The 16,888-nt window shown below is 41.9% G+C and overlaps 1 protein-coding gene and 1 pseudogene across 2 annotated transcripts; both read right to left on the reverse strand.

Moving 5' to 3' along the window:
- Window positions 1-10,532: 10,532 nt before the first annotated feature.
- On the reverse strand, window positions 10,533-10,969 carry LOC311618772 (ribosomal protein uL24-like; annotated as a pseudogene). The gene has a single exon. The product of its transcript is annotated as a ribosomal protein uL24-like (transcript).
- A 596-nt stretch (window positions 10,970-11,565) lies between these two features.
- Window positions 11,566-12,498, reverse strand: LOC311618643 (olfactory receptor 6C4-like; the record flags this gene model as incomplete). Its single annotated transcript, XM_084876206.1, has 1 exon — window positions 11,566-12,498. One exon carries the CDS (start codon window positions 12,496-12,498, stop codon window positions 11,566-11,568), a length of 933 nt encoding a protein of 310 aa, XP_084732332.1.
- Between the last annotated feature and the right edge of the window lie 4,390 nt (window positions 12,499-16,888).

The raw sequence follows: 16,888 nt of genomic DNA on the forward strand, positions 1-16,888 counted from the left end.
AGCATCAGAGTCAACATTCAGTCCTCTGCGCGCCATGTGCGCGCGACTCCGGGGGCCCCGCATTTCGCCGTCCCCCGGGATTGTCTCCCCCTGCCGGAGCCTGGGTCCCCAGGGTCTGGCACATAACTTGGGGCTCAGCGCTGCCTGTTCGGGGGTTCAGCCCAGGCTGGGGGTTCTATTTCCTTCCTGCTAGGGAACGCCAGGCAGCACCCAGCCCTCTCCTCCTCTCCGGCTGCGACCTCTCCATGCGCGCGTGCGTGCGAGCGCGCAGCATGTCTCCGTACCTTAGGCTTTTTTTCAGCTCCTCTGATTTTCCTTCTGGTTTTCTCCCTCCTTCCTATTGTAGAGTTTTCAGTCAGTCGACTACCTGTAGCTCTGGGCAATGTCCACTCTACATTTTAGTTGTATTCCCTTGAAATTGTTGTGAGCTGCTGCGGCTAGGTGTATACCCGAGCAGCCATCTTGGATCCTCCTTCTGGGTCATGTTTTCTTATCCAAACCATTACCTTATGCCTTTTGATTGGTGCATTTAATCCATTTACATTTAAAGTTATTATTGATAGGTACTTGTTTATCGCCATTTTTATTCTTTACTCCTATGTTCATTCTTTGCTTAATATTTTTTTTTTCCTGGAAGACTTTTTAGCATTTCTTGCATTAGTGGTTTGTTGGCAATAAACTCCCTTAGTTCCTTTTTTGTCTGTGAAGCTCCTGATTTCACCTTCAATTTTGATTGATAGCCTTGCTGGGTAGAGTATTCTTGAATTAAGACCCCTCCTTTGCAGGACTTTGTATATTTCATTCCCTTCCCTACTGGCCTGATGTGTTTCTATTGAGAAATCGTTGCTTGTCTGATTGGGGATCCTTTGTAGGTAACATTCTGTCTTTTTCTGGCCGCTTTTAAGATTCTTATTTTGTCACTGGTGTTTGCCATTTTAATTATAATGTTCCTTGGCATTGGTCTTTTGGGGGTCATTTTTCTTGGGACTCTGTGAGCTTCTTGGATTTGTTCTTCCCTATATCAGGGAATATTTCTGTCATTATTTCTTCAAACAGGTTTTCTATTTCTTGCTCAGTTTCCTCTTATTTTGGCACTCCTATTACATGGATGTTGTTTTGTGTTGTGCCAAAGTTCCTTAGGCTCCCTCCTGCTTTTTAAAAATTTTTTCCCCTAGAAGCTTCTCTACTTGGGTATTTTTTCCTGCCTTGTTTTCCAGCCCACTGATTCGATCCTCTGCTTCTTCTAGTCTACTGTTGATACTTTCTATTGAGTTCTTAACAGCAGCGATGTAATTTTTTATTTCTTTTTGGTTCTTCATTTCCTCTTGGTTCTCACACATCTTGTCGAATTTGTCTTCCATTCTTTCATCCATCTTATAACCATTTCTCTGAATTCTTTCTCTGACAGTTTGCTTGCCTCAATTTCATTTACTTCCTTTCTTGGTGATGCCCGCTTTTCTTTCATATGCAGGCTGTTTCTTTGTCTCCCCATGATCTCTCTTCTCTTGATGTCTGTTTATGTAATTCTTTTTGTTCTCAGCCTTTTGGTACCACAGGTGTTTCAATCATAGAGAAATGTTCTCTTCCCTCTATTAGGTGCTGGGGTCCCCAGCTGTTGCTGCTATTCTTGCTGCCACTGTCGCTAACATGGCATGATTACCTTGGAGTGACTTGGGTGTCCAGAAAGTTCTTGGGACCCAGGGTGTGGGCACTTGTTCTGGAGTTTCTGTGGGAAGAGAAGATGTGGTGAATCCTCATATCCTTGCCTGATGTTCTCAAAGAGAATCTCATAATTATTTCTAACTTCTATGTCTGCCCCAAACATTTTACCTAGGCAGTAAGATTTGCTCAAAGAATTTTGAAGCATAGTCACATTCGTTTGATATACAATAGTTTTCTTGTAAGAAAGGCTCTCTGCTTACCTTTTCATCTTTCTCCATATGTTTTGGGTCTGAGGAAATTTCTATCTCTTCACAGGTCCTGCCAGAATAGGAAGCAGAATATTGTGTTCTGGTCATATGCATGAACTTTGGATCCAGGTGACCTTGGCTCAAATCTCAGCTTTTCTGTGTAATAGTTGTGTATCTTAGGCTCTAAGCTTTAATTTGCTTATTTGTAAAAGTGTAATGTTAATGGTAGCATGTTATTATTAACTAGGGGCCTGGTGCATGAATTTGTGCATGGGTGGGGTCCAGCCAGCCCACCCTGATGGGGGGAGGGCTGATAATGGGTGGGGCAGCTGGGGAGAAGGGCCACAGGTAATTGGCCTCCTGGACCCATGCCCTGGCCAAACTCCTAGTGAAAGGGGACAATTTGCATATTAGCTTTTTATTATGTAGGACTAGAGGCCCAGTGCAGGAATGAATGTACCAGTGGGGTCCCTTAGCCTTAACCTGCTGTATTGGGACAAAAGCAGCTCTCCAACATTTTCCTAAGGGTCCTAGATTGCAAGAGGGTGCAGAATGGGTAAAGGGATCCCACCGCTGTATGATCTGGCCAAGTGTGAAGGGATAGTGGGAGGGGTCAAGTGTGTCCCATCCCACTCAGTCCCAATCAGCTGGACATTTGTAGCAACTAACCTACTGGTTGGAGCATCTGCACCTTGGTGATCAGCGCACATGACAGCAACTGGTAGAGCAGTCGACTGTTTGCCCCCTGGTGGTCAATGTACATTATAGTGAGTGATTGAGTGACATTAACATATTATTAGCATACTAGAGGCTGGTGCATGAAATTTGTGCATGGAGGGGGATTCCCCCATCTCTGCCTGCACCCTCTGCAATTCGGGACACTTACACCTTTTTCTTATCTCGCTAACGTCTTCACATTTAAATAAATTAACTGAAATACCACCTACTCTAGGAAATCCTCTTTGAACAAATGTCTTTACAATCTGTATTAAGTATTTTCATAGTATACCATTCTTTTTCTTTAACAGCTACTTAGAGTGGATGCAATGTGGTTTTCATTCTTGCATCTGAATTTTTTCTTCTTGCTCTTGTAATAGCAAAGCTTACCCAATTTACATTTTCCCTTCAAGAGCTTATATGTGGCTCAGTTTCTAGTTGGCTCCTGCTTCTTTTTCAAGCAATAAATTTGGATTGTGATAGTAAGCCTGACTTGTAATCAAGACTGTAGGTCTCTTTATCTCAATATTTCTATAATACTTATCACTTTAGCATACCAGACATTGTGTTCATTTATAGAAAATAACAATAAATGTCACCTGATCATTTGATCTTCTAGGAATATTTTATAGCAAGATGTATTACTCTAGTAATTTAACTATTACAAAACTGAGGCATACAGAAATAAATTACGTTGAATAATAAAGAATGACTCAAATATCAAAGCATAGTACACTTAGGGCCTCCCTTGTCCTGTGCCTCAGATATCATAGCATAGTACACATGGAACTCAGCTTCCTTTAAAATAGGAAGGGATGTCATACTCTTGAAGCAGTTGATTTTTATTTAAGGGCCTCACTTGTTTCCTCAAATTCCCTCACCTTTACAAAGGGGTGAGTAGTGGCTGAGGGATTTGAGGAAACACAGACAGAATTCTCCTTCTAAAAGATTTTGCTAAGCTGGCCACTGAGACCGCAGGGCATTTGTCCAGTTAAAACCCGGACACATAGTAATAACAAAGGCACTGGTCTCCTACTGCTAATGCATAAGGATCAAACCCCAGCTTGCAGGAATTCACCCCTGCAGTCAGGACCAGGCTGCTGGGTAGACCTGGGCTGGTGCTCCTAACTCTGGGAAGAGGGAGAATTCCCATGGCTTCAGGCTAGAGGGGAACAGGTCCATAGCACAGGTTGGTCAGCAGAGCAGCTTCTTTGCCTGGGATAGCAGGGCAGCTTGGCCAGGCTCTGCCTGGCCTGTTCACCCCCTGATCCCAGGTCAGTTTGGCCTGGCCTGTTCTCCCCATGATAGTGGGGGAGAGGTTGGCTTGGCCTGTTCACCCAATGATCACAGGTCAGCTCTGCCTGGCCTGTTCTGTTCTCCCCATGATCATGGATCAGCTCAGCTTGGCCTGTTTGCCCCGTGATCTCAGGGCGATTGGACCCAGACTCTTTGCCCCACAATTGCAGGGTGGCTTGGACCAGGGCAGGTGGTGCGGTGGCTTGGATCTGGGCAGGCGGCAATGCTGAATGTCTGGGTCTAGACCGCCTGATGATGCCTGCTTGGGTCCCCATCTCAGCTTGGATCCACTGGTGGCTTCAGGGGCTGCCCCCTGCTGCCTGCCCATGTCCCCAACTCCATCGGCTGAATAGGGCCTCCCCCAGCCTGCATATGCAAATTTACCTGCCATCTTTGCTGTGTTAATTTGCATATTACTCCTGGTTGGCTGTGGGCGTAATGATGGTACGGTCAATTAGCATTTTCCTCTTTTATTAGTGTAGATTATGCTTTGATTAGTTGAAAGGCCAACCAGACGAATGGAGAATTAGCATATTAGGCTTTTATTATATAGGATTACCGTATTTTCTGGCGTATAAGATGACCCCCTAATTTTACAGTTAAAACATAGGTTTAGGCCTATATTCACTGTATAAGACTACCCCCCACTTCCGAGGCAACACCAGTTATTTTTTTAATAGACGGCCTCTCTGACTCTGGCCAATTTGAGCAGGCTTTTTTTTTTTTTTTTTTTTTAAATATATTTTATTGATATTTTACAGAGAGGTAGGAAGAGAGACAGAGAGCCAGAAATGTCAATGAGAGAAACATCGACCAGCTGCCTCTTGCACACCCCCCACTGGGGATGTGCCCGCAACCAAGGTACATGCCCTTGACCAGAATCGAACCCGGGACCTTTCAGTCCGCAGACTGACGCTCTACCACTGAGCCAAACCGGTTTCGGCCTGAGCAGGCTTTTTACTAGAACACAGTGTAACTTTGGGTACAGAACATGTATAATTTGCATGCATAAAAAGCCTGCTTGGATTGGCTGAGTTAGAGAGGCGGTTTATTAAAAAAAGAACTGGTGTTGCCTCGTAAGTGGGGGTAGTCTTATACAGCGAATATAGGCCTAAACCTATGTTTTAACTGTAAAATTACTGGGTCGTCTTATACGCCGGAAAATACGGTATACTAATATTAGAGGCCTGGTGCATGTATTTGTGCACATTGGAAGGAAAATAATGAGAAGAAATATTTTAGAAACTGGGCAGGCACATTGGGAGGTTGGTTCCAGGGAAGATCTGGTCTGTCTCATGCAGTCCCAATCAGCCAGACCCCAACAGCAAGCTAACCTTCTGGTTAGAGTGTCTGCACCCTGGTTGTCAAAGCAAAACAGGTCATAGTTACTATGAGCAACCAAATGATCAACCAGTTGGTTGGACACTTAGAATATTAAACATATATATATATATGCAATATATAGGGTTTCTAATAGATTCTATTTTCACCACACATGTTACTTAGAGTAATGCCTGGAACATAGTAAATACTCTACATGTTTTAATTATTTCACTTGACCACAGGGATCTCCCTTCTGTATTGAAAGGACACATATCTGTGTCATCCACATGGCACTTAAATATATGGTGCCCTGTGCAGTTTCTTGTAATGCTAACTTTCATGGTTGTATATTTTATATATTTCATTGTTGCCCTAGGCAGATCAACTTTGTTGAATTTTCTGTACTGCGTAGCAAAATGCTAAACACATATTCAAATACTTGTTAAATTATGAACAAATGGAATTGAAGGACAGACAATTTCTAGGGCTTTTTCTTTTCCTAGGAGAACTGATTACCTCAGCAAGAGCCACATTAATATTTTGGATGTTTTTAAAGATCCAAGTAACAAACTTTGTCTCTCTCCTCAGATCTGCTCACTTTGGGATCAATTGTGCTGACGAACAATGCATTCCCTAGGGGTCCTGGTTCTGAGGGACTGATAAAGATCTTTTGTTGTCTTAAAGAATAAAAATTAAATAGTTGCTTAGCAGAAGTCAGACAACAGAGATTGGCGAGGAAGGTACAATGGGAGCATCAAACAGGTCACCAGCAGGTTACGGAGAAGAATGTGAGATGGAATAATGAGGTTGAAGGGCATCCTCACATTGAGTGGCCTGCAAAAGTGATCTTTAAATTTTCTTTCAAATCCATCCTTTAAGTAGCCATAGATTTTCTCAGCATAAAGAAAATAGTTGTCATTTAACTTGAAGATTGTATTTATTTTTAATAGACTTTATTTTCTTTAGAACGGTTTAGATTAACAGAACAATTGCAAAGAAGGTATAGATTGTTCCTGTATTCCATATGCTAAGCTTTGTGTATTAATATCTTACATTAGTATGATGTATTTGTTGCAATTAATAAACCAAAACCAAATCATTATTTTTCAATATTATTTTTCATTCTTTTATTTTTTAAATTGAATTAAATTCCCCATCACCATTTATCCCACCTATACCCTCTTTCCCCTTCATTTCCCCTCCTATCACCACAATCACCACACTGTTGTCCCTGTCAATGAGTTCTTTCTTTTTTTTCTCTTTTTCTCAATCTTTCCAGCCTCCAGGTGCACCCCTGTACAGCTGTCAGCCTGCTCTCTATCCATGAGTCTGTGTCTACTTTGCTTGTTAGTTTAGTTTGTCCATTAGATTCCACATATGAATGAAATTATTTGGTGCTTGTCTTCATTGACTGGCTTATTTTTCTTAGCATAAAGTGCTCTAGGTCTATCCATGCTTTTGCAAAGGGTAAAAATGCCTTTTTTTCAATGGCCAAGTAGTATTGCATTGTGTAAATATACTTTAGCTGTTTTATCATCTCACCTACTGATGGAACCTTGCGGTGTTTCCTGATCTTGGCTTTCCTAATATATAAAAACCCTGAGTCATAATGTCTAATAACAAGGGAGCTAGGCCAATGGGCAGTCAGTCCTGCAGTCAGTGCTGGGTTGCTGTGGCAATCCAGCCTGACTGCTTCTGCTGAGGTGCAGTACCCCAGCATTGAATGCTGAGGGGGCTGTGAATCAGGGACAGAGTCGGGCTTGAAGAGAGATGCACGAACTGATCCATTGCCTGTGTGTCAGCTTTTGATCAGCACTTGTCTCTCTTTCTCTCCCAGTCTGGCCAGCAGCCACACTTCCATTTCTCTCTGGGCTTCCACTGGGGCTGCTGATCAGCCCTGCCTTTCTGATCAGGTCCCATTAATAATCCCAGAGACACTGACTGGCATAGAAATTGAACAATCAGAACCAAATCTGGGTGAAGTGTGATGAGCAAATGGCTGCTTAGAGGTAGAGCTTTTTCTGGTGACTGGCATAAAAACTGATCAATCAGAACCAAGTCTGGGTCAACTGTGAGGAGCCAATGGCTGTCTAGCAGGCAGAGCTTTTGACATTGACTTGCATAGAAACTGACCAATCAGAATCAAATCTGGGTCAACAGTGAGGAGCCAATGGCTGCCTAGAAGGTGGAACTTTTGACATTGACTTGCATAGAAACTGACCAATCAGAATCAAATCTGGGTTAACAGTGAGGAGCCAGTGGCTGCCTAGGAGGTGGAACTTTTGATGGTGACTGGCATAGAAACTGACCAATCAGAACCAAATTGGCTAGCACAGGAGGACAGTTAGGGATGAGATCAGGCCTACAGGGAGGGACAGTTGGGGACAAGATCAGCCTGGCAGGGGAGGGTTGTTCGGGGTGTGATCAGGCTGGAAGGGGAATGCAGTTTGGGGCAAGATCATGTTGGCAGGGGAGGGCTGTTGGGGGTGAGATCATGCTGGCAGAGGAGGGCCTTTGGGGGCGAGGTCTGACTGGAAGGGTAGTGTGGTTGGGGGCAACCAGGCCTGCAGGGGAGGACAGTTGGGGGTGATTAGGCAGGAAAGCAGGTGAGCAAGTAGGACCCAACAGCCCTGGATTGGGAGAGGAATGTCCAACTGCCGGTTTGGGCCTGATTTCTCACAGGGTCTCCGATTAAAGAGGGTGCAGGCTGGGCTGAGGTACCCCCACTCCATGCATGAATTTCATGCACTGGGCCACTAGTTGTAAATAATAGTGCAATAAACATGTTCTTTCAAATTGGTGTTTGGGATTCCATAGGCTCCCCTGTTGTAATTGGATCTTGATTGCTATTGGGCTGTTCATACATGGGATCCACACTTAGGCTGGCTGCTGTGAGGCTCAAACCCCAACATGGCATGTGAGCTGCTGTTCATGTGCTCGTCAACAATGTGGTATTTGCCTCAGCAGGTATTGTTGTCTGCTGAGATCTTGCTTTGGATATATTGTGTGTGAAGCTTATTGGATCCTTCTAAGTTGTTGTCTGTAGGTGGTCACTGGGTGTATTGCATATGGGCCTCTTGTGAGGACTCTGATGTAGGACAATGTCAGACGTTGCCTGTGATTGGCCCTGGGAAACCTGTTTGGAACTATGAATGATCCACAATTGTGGATGCCTCTGCTGGACCTTGGAGTGTGTGTGCAGAAAGACCAAGTTTCACACCAAGTCTGGCTTTTTTTTCTTTCTTTTTTCTTTTTTCCCCCCAACCCTGGACTTGGGGAAAGGTAGCAAAGTTCTCAAAGATCCCAGCCTGTTCAGCTTAGGCACTGAAAGAGTCTCTGGCTATGCTCCTCAATAGGGCATAAGCTCCACAGGGTGGGAGGAGATGAATTCCTCAGGGTGGTGCTATTGCTTTCCCTAAGCTGCTAACTCATGGAGGAGAGTGTTCTGTCAGAGAAAGATTTGGTAACAGACTATGTGCCCATCAGCAGGTGAGTGTATTAAAAAACTGTGGAATATCTACACAATGGAATAATATACTGCAGTAAAAAAGGAGGAGTTCTTACCATTTGCTACAGCATGGATGGAACAGGAGAGCATTATGCTAAATGAAATAAGCCAGTAAGAGAAAGATAAATATCACATGATCTCACTCATTTATGGACTATAATGAACAACATAAACTGATGAGCAAAAACAGATCCAGAGACAGAGAAACATCAATCAGACCGTCAAACGTCAGAAGGAAGGTCGGGAAAGGTGGGCCAAGGGAGAGAGATCAACCGAAGGACTTGTATGCATGTATATAGGCCTAACCAATGGATACAGAGAACATGGGGGTGAGTGCATGAGGAGGGGGGGGGATAGGAGGATAATGTGGGAATAAGAATACATATGTAATAACTTAATAAAGAAATTAAAAAATAAACTCATCTTAAAACACAAATAATATATTTTAATTTATTATAACATAATTATATACAGTAGGTCCTTGGGTTACATTGGAGATCCATTCCTATGGCATGATGTAATGTGATTTTCCCCATAAGTAGGAACCCACATGTATAAGCACTTACTTCATTCACATGGAACACATACACAGCAGTAATGAAGTGAAAAAATATTTAAAAGAAAGATAACAATTCCTGACCTTTACTTGTGATAAATCTAACTAATGAAAGGGTCATATACTAATTAGACTGGGCGACCTTCTGGATATCCTTCCAGAGAAAGTCATGGTGGCTGGGAAGGCTTAGGCAGAGGCAGTCAGGGGAGATCAGGCAGGCAGGGAAGGGAAATGGGAGGTGAGCAGGCTGATGGGGGGAAGTTGGGGTGATCAGGCCTGCAGGGGGCAGTTGGGCGCAATCAGGATGGCAGGGTGCATCATAGGGTGGAGCAGGCCGGTGGTGGTGGGGAGAGGAGTTGGGGGCGAGCAGGCCAGCAGGAGAGGGCAATTGGGCATGATTGAGCTGGCAGGGAGGGCTGTTGGGGGTGATCAGGTTGGCAGGGTAGGGCAGTTGTGGGAGAGCTGGCCAGCTGAGAGGGAGGGCAGTTGGGTGTGAGCAGGCCGACAGCAGGGGCAGTTGGAGACCATCAGACTGGCAGGGGGCGGGGGAGAGGAGTTAGGGGTCATCAGGCCAGAAGGGGGACACTTGGGGGTGATTAGGACATCAGGCAGAGTGGTTAGGGGTATCAGGCAGGCAGGCAGGTGAGTGAGTGATTAGGAGGCAATGCTTCCGAATTGTGAGAGAGATGCCCGATCCCAGTTGGACATCCCCCGAGGGCTCCCAGATTGGACAGGATGCAGGCCGGGCTGAGGGACACCCCCATGTGCATGAATTTCATACACCAGACCACTAGTAAATAATAAGAAACACGAAGCACATATGTACATACGACAAAATTACAAAAAACTTTTTTCTTTTCAAATAAGTGGGAGATGGTGATGCAAGCACAAAACAATGTACATCGAGTCCGGCTTAACCTGAGGATCATCTATAATCTCCAAAAAAGAATGAGAAGAGTGCTATTGTTTCACATTTTTGTTAAATTTCAAAATATCTAGTTCAAAAATCTATTTGCTAGAAAGATATATTTGTTTTTTAAGAAACATTTCCAATTTTTATTCATAAAATTAATCCAAACAGCACAATAGATATACAGAGCCACATATCAATAACAAACCAGGAAGGAAACAAAATATTCCAGAGACATTTAGAACAATTTTAAAGGAATATTCACCAGGCTCAAAACATACAGCTAAACCATGGTTGCCCAACAGGTTACATTTATTCCTGCATGTCCTCAATAAGTTCTTCCTTATATTTGCCTTCTCTTTTCCATTTTGTTGAGATTTGGCTTTGTTCAATAATTTTTCCCGATCTTTGTCCAGTGTTGGCCTGGTGATAACCACTGTGCTGGGGTGAATGCCCACGTGGACAGGTGTCCCATAGCCTTCTCACGCTGCACCAGCTCCATGTATTATAGATGACATGTCTCTTCCTGTACACCTGCACTGCCTTGTCGATTTGCTGACCTTTGTAGCGTCCTCGAACCAACTGGACTGTGTCATCCTTGTGGATGGGCATGGAGCTGACACTGTACTTCTGCCGCAGCTCCTTGTAGAGTGGGAAAGATGTGATCTTGCGCACATGTGCAAGGGGGCGTTGAAGTGGCATTTGCTGTTTTTGCTGAGGTCCAAGGTCAAGAAGGGGTTGAATTTCATGATGACTGTCTGGCTCCAGAAGTGCTCAGATCTAGAAAGAAATATTTAAACTGTGTGTGTTTTTTTTTTCCTGGAATATTTCCACCTCATTGAAAAGTCTGAAATATATCTTTGATATCTTTTTATAATAAATCCATTTTAGATATTGCTTTAATATGGTGGGTGTTAGAGAAGTTCTCCTGTGTTTTCATGGAGAGGAACTTCATAAATGTGTTTAGATTTTTCTTCGAGTTTGAGGTATGCTGCAACCTGCATGGCAGGATTCAAGATCTGAAGGAGGGACCAATGCCCAAATGAAAATGCTAGACAAAAATGTGAATTATTAAGGGGTGGGGACCAGGTGGAGTCTCTTTCTTGAAGAGACACCCGAGACCAGTAGTCCTGTCTGCTTTTTATTCACTCTGAGTACATTTTCCCTCTAGGAATGCAAACAGGCAGATCAAAGGTAAAGTTTGGTATACAATGTAAAATATCAGGCCAGAAAATTGCTTTGAGCATTGCAATCACAGCAGGGCAGTCCATTCACCTTCCAAAGTCCCTGTTGCACTTTTATGCTAATTACTGTCTGCCTTAACCTTCAGCAGAGGTCTTTACGTTCATTGAAGATTCATAAACTTTCTGGTCACATCCTTGAAAGCTTGTTTTACTTGTTTATTTCTTAGAGTGTAAATGAATGGGTTCAACAAAGGGGCTACTGAGGTATTGAGCAGAGCTACTCCCTTATTGAAGGCAACTCCCTCTTTTGCTGAGGGTTTTATGTACATGAAGATGCAGCTGCCATAAGAGAGGGAGATGACAATCATGTGGGAAGAACAGGTGGAAAAGGCCTTTTTCCTTTGCTGAGCAGAGGGGATCTTCAGAATGGTCCAGATGATGTTTGTATAGGAGATACTCACCAGCACCAGAGTGACCACCAAGGTCACAAATGCTAAGATAAAGTCAAGTATCTCCAGGAGTCTTGTGTCTGAGCATGCTATCTCTATGAGGGGGCCATAGTCACAACAATAATGATTCAGTATGTTGGAGGCACAGAAATCCAGCTGACTGGTCAGGATGATTGGGGATATGATGGTCAGGAAACCACCTAGCCAGGAGCAGAGAACCAGCTGGGTGCAAACCCTCCTGCTCATGATGGTTGTGTAATGCAGGGGTTTACATATGGCCACATAGCGGTCACAAGCCATGGCAGCCAGAAGGTAAAACTCTGTGGCCCCGAGCAGTATGGAAAAGAAATACTGAGTGAGGCAACCGGCAAAGCTGATGCTCTTCTTCCCAGTTAAGATGCTGAACAGGAGCCTGGGAGTGAAAGTGGTTGTGAAGGAAATTTCTACAAAGGAGAAATTCCAGAGGAAGAAGTACATGGGAGTCTGGAGGTGTGAGTCCAGTAGTGTGAGGGTGATGATGGTCAGGTTTCCAACAATACTAAATACGTAGGTCAGGAGGAGAAGTATAAAGATGACAAGTTGAATTTCTGGGATGTCTGTTAGTCCCAGAAGAATGAATTCTGTTGGAAAGGTTTGGTTTTTCATTGTTAACTTTTACAGCCTAGGAAGGTACAAAGGAACAAAGTTGGTGTTTAGAAGGGAAGAAAAGCTCAGGAGCATTTAGGAGAGGATAAGGATTTTTTGTTGTTGAATTGATTCAACACTGTCCCCTTTAATCCCTCCTCCCTCCCATCAATTTGACTCAAATGAGATTTTCTATTGGATAGAGGCTGCCTCTTCACAAGAATTTTTGTTAAATACCCACTTAGGAGGATTTTTCTCCATGGCTCCTTTTCAGACTCTTCCAGTGTTTCCCAAACTTTTGACATATGTGTACCCCTTCTATAATTTTTGTAACGCTGAGTACCCCTCGTATTCATGAGAACGTAGAATTAGGTGCAGCTAAGCACAGTGCAGTGCATATCCACACCAAACTCTGGTGCAATGCATATCCCAACCAAACTCTTTCCATACCCCTGGGGGTACGCCTACCACACTTTGGGAAACACTGTATGCCAAAGTTATAATTTTCTCAATTTAGTGTCTCTTTCAACACTGACTTTGACCATTTTTTATTAAATTAAATATATTTTATTGATTTTTTCAGAGAGGAAGGAAGAGAGATAGAGAGCTAGAAACATTGATGAGAGAAACATTGACCAGCTGTCTCCTGCACACCTCCCACCAGGGATGTGCTCGCAACTGATTTACATGCCCTTGACCATAACTGAACCTGGGACTTTTCAGTCTGCATAACGACACTCTATCCACTGAGCCAAATCAATTTTGGCTGACTTTGACCTTTTATCTGCTAATTTGGTAGTGGTGTCTCATTTCCATCACTATGTTGGTCTTAGTGTCAGAAGAAAAGCTAACTGTGTTAGCTCATAGTTGAGGGGCCTTTAGGAGGGAATAACTGTGTCTCCAAAGAGATCCCCAAATTCCCTTAGATTTTTGGAATCTGTGGACCATTGTGACTAATATCAGTCTTTAAATCTTTGCAGTCTGTGTCTGCTTTCCCTCAGGTCCCAGTTTGCAGATGACATGATACTGTATATAGAAAACCCTAAAGACTCTGTGAAAAACAACTAGAATTGACTAATGAATTCAGTAAAGTATCAGGATACAAAATTAAAATTCAGATGTTAAAAAAATAAAGTTAATATTAAAAAATTTGGGACATTTTTCACATTATCAATAATGAACTATCAGAAAGAAAATAAATGCAACAGCAACAATAATTATCTAAGGATAAAATTAAGCAGAGAGGTAAAATATTTATATTCTGAAAATTATATGATACTAAAGAAAGAAATGGAGGAAGTTACAAATGAGTGGAAGCATATTCTGTGTTCATAGATAAGAATAATTAACATGATAAAATGCATGTATTACCCAAAACAATCTATTAATTCAATGCAATTCTCTTAATTCAATTAAACTAACAATGGCATATCTCACAGAACTTGAACAAATATTCCAAAAATTTATATGGACCCACAAAGGACTCTGCATAGCCTCAGCAATCTTAAGTTATGCAGAACAGGTTGGAGAAATCATGTTATCTGACATCCAACTATTCTACAAGGCCACTGTAATCAAAACAGCATGATACTGGCATAAAAACAGGCATGTAAATCAATGGGACAGAATAGAGAGCTAAAGGCACACCTTTATGGCCAATTAATATTTGACAAAGGAGCCTTGGCTGATATGACTCAGTGAATAGAGTGTTGGCCTATGGAACAAAGGGTCCTGGATTTAATTCCAGTCAAGGTCACATACCTCAGTTGCAGGCTCCTCCCTGGCCCAGCCTGGGTGGGGCTTGTGCAGGAGGCAACCAGTCCATGTGTTTCTCTTACATGTCTTTCCCTCTTTCTTCCACTCTCCCTAAAAATCAATGGAAAAATATTTTCTGGTGGGGATTAACAAATCATAAATAAAGAAATAAGGGTATTAATTTTTTTTTGACTAAGGAAGCAAGAACATACTATAGGGTAAAGAAAGTCTCTTCAGTAAATGATGTTGGCCAAAACCGGTTTGGCTCAGCGGATAGAGCTTTGGTCTATGGACTGGAAGGTCCCAGGTTGGATTCTGGTCAAGGGCATGTACATTGGTTGAGGGCACATCCCCGGTAGGGAGCATGCAGGAGGCAGCTGGTCGATGATTCTCTCTCATAGACGTTTCTAGCTCTCTAGCCCTCCCCCTTCCTCTCTGTAAAAAGTCAATAAAATATATTTAAAAAAATGATGTTGGCAAAATTTGACAGATACATGCAAAAAAAATAAAATAAAGAAAAAAGAAACTAGATCACCAACTTACACCATACACAAGAAAAAACTCAAAAGAGGTTTAAAGACTTAAATGTAAATCATGAAACATTAAAAAACCTAGAAGAAAACAGAGGCAGCAAAATATTGGACATTTCTCATAGAAATATATTTAATTATAATTAATGGGGAAAGGGAAATAAAATAAAAATTAAACAAATGAGACTACATCAAACTAAAATGCTATTATATAGCAAAGGAAACCATCAGCAAAATGAAAGACAACCCACTGAATAAGAGTACATATTCAAAGGACACATCTGATAAATGGTTAATTTCCAAAATTTATAAAGAACTTATATAACTGAACACCAAGAAAACAAACAACTCAATGAAAAAAATCGGCAAAGGACTTGAATAGAAACTTCTTTAAAGAGGACATACGGATGGCCATTAGTGCTATGAAAAGATGCTCAAGGTCACTAATCATCAGAGAAATGCAAATTACAATCACAGTGAGATTTTACCTCATAGCTGTCAGAATGGCTATAACTGATAAATCAACAAACAAGTGTTGGCAAGGATGTGGAGCAAGGGGAGCCCTGTGCACTGTTGGTGGGAGTGCAGATTGGTGCAGCTACGTGGAAACCAGTATGGAGTTTCCTCAAAAAATTCAAAATGGAACTGCCCTATGACCTAGTGATTCTACTTCTTGGAATTTATCTGAAGAAACCCAAAACACTAATTCAAAAGAATATATGCACCCCTTTGTTCCTTGCAGCATTATTTACCATAGCCAAGATTTGGAATCAGCCCAAGTGCCCATCAATAGATAAATGGATAAAAAAGGCTGTGATACATCTACCCCATGGAATGCTGTGTGGCTGTGAAAAAGAAGGAACTCTTACCTTTTGGGACAGAATGGATGGACCTGGAGAATATTATGTTAAGTGGAATAAGCCAGTCAGACTGCATGATTTTACTTACATGTGGAATATAACGAACAAAATAAATTAACAAAATAGAAAACAGACTTATGGATAATGAAAACAGATTGATAGCTGTCAGAGGTGAGGAGGGTGAAAAAGGTGACAGTATTAAGAAGAAAAAAATTCACATAGACATGGACAATAGTATGGTTATTGCCATGGGGAAAGGATGTGGAGGGAGGTGAAAGAGGGCAAAGGGAGGATAATGGTGGTGATACTTGGGGTGGTTAGCACATGACACAGTATGCAGATGATGTGCTAATGACTTGCATACTTGAAACCTATATGCTTTATTAGCAAAAGTCACCCCAACAAATTCAATAAGTTTTTTTTTAAACAGTTGCAAGTATCATTTGGGAGTTTCTATTTTTATTTAACTTATATTTTTAGTGATTTCAGAGAGGAAGGAAGAGAGAGAGATAGAAAAATCAACGATGAGAGAGAATCATTGATAGGCTGCCTCCTGCATGCCCCCTACTGGGATTTGAGCCTTCAACCCAGGCATGATTTTGATCAAGGGACCTTTTAGTCTACAGGCCAACATCTATTTACTGAGCAAAACAGCGTAGGGCTGGGAGTTTCTAATGAAGAATGTAAATGACTAGGGGGCAATTTATACCATAATTAGAGAATTCAAGTAATTATTTGTTGTTTATAGCTGAGGAATAGGGTCCTTAATATTTACATAGCTATTGGAAAATTTAATTTAAATTATATTTCACTTTTATTTTTTCTTCTTCATGCTTCTCAAATTCTCAAAATCATTCTCAGCAGATAACTTACCTACATTTTATTGATAATTAGTAAAGTTTTCTCTGGCATGAGCCTCCTCGCTACCTTTCTTCTTTTAGACAGTTCTGTCCTACACTCATCTTTTCTTACTCTGTTTAAAGAGGTGATTACCCCTTTTGTGTCAAATGTTAGTCCCTTTCTGACTCTGAAATAGAAACTAGTAAACATTTTATCATCTTCTAAATCAAAAAGCATTTAATGTTCATTGATTTATTAAGTTACAATTATAATAACAATAAGTAATTACCATTGATTGAGAACTCACTATGTGCCAAAGTCTTGTCATTCTTTTTTCTTATTCCGATAATGACCTTTTGAGCGAGGTATTATTACCATCCCCATTATGCAGACAGGGAAAACGAGTTTTGGAGCAGTTGATAAATT

This window comes from Pipistrellus hanaki, assembly GCF_964339955.1.
Source record: "Pipistrellus hanaki genome assembly, chromosome: 3".
Taxonomy (NCBI): Eukaryota; Metazoa; Chordata; class Mammalia; order Chiroptera; family Vespertilionidae; genus Pipistrellus; species Pipistrellus hanaki.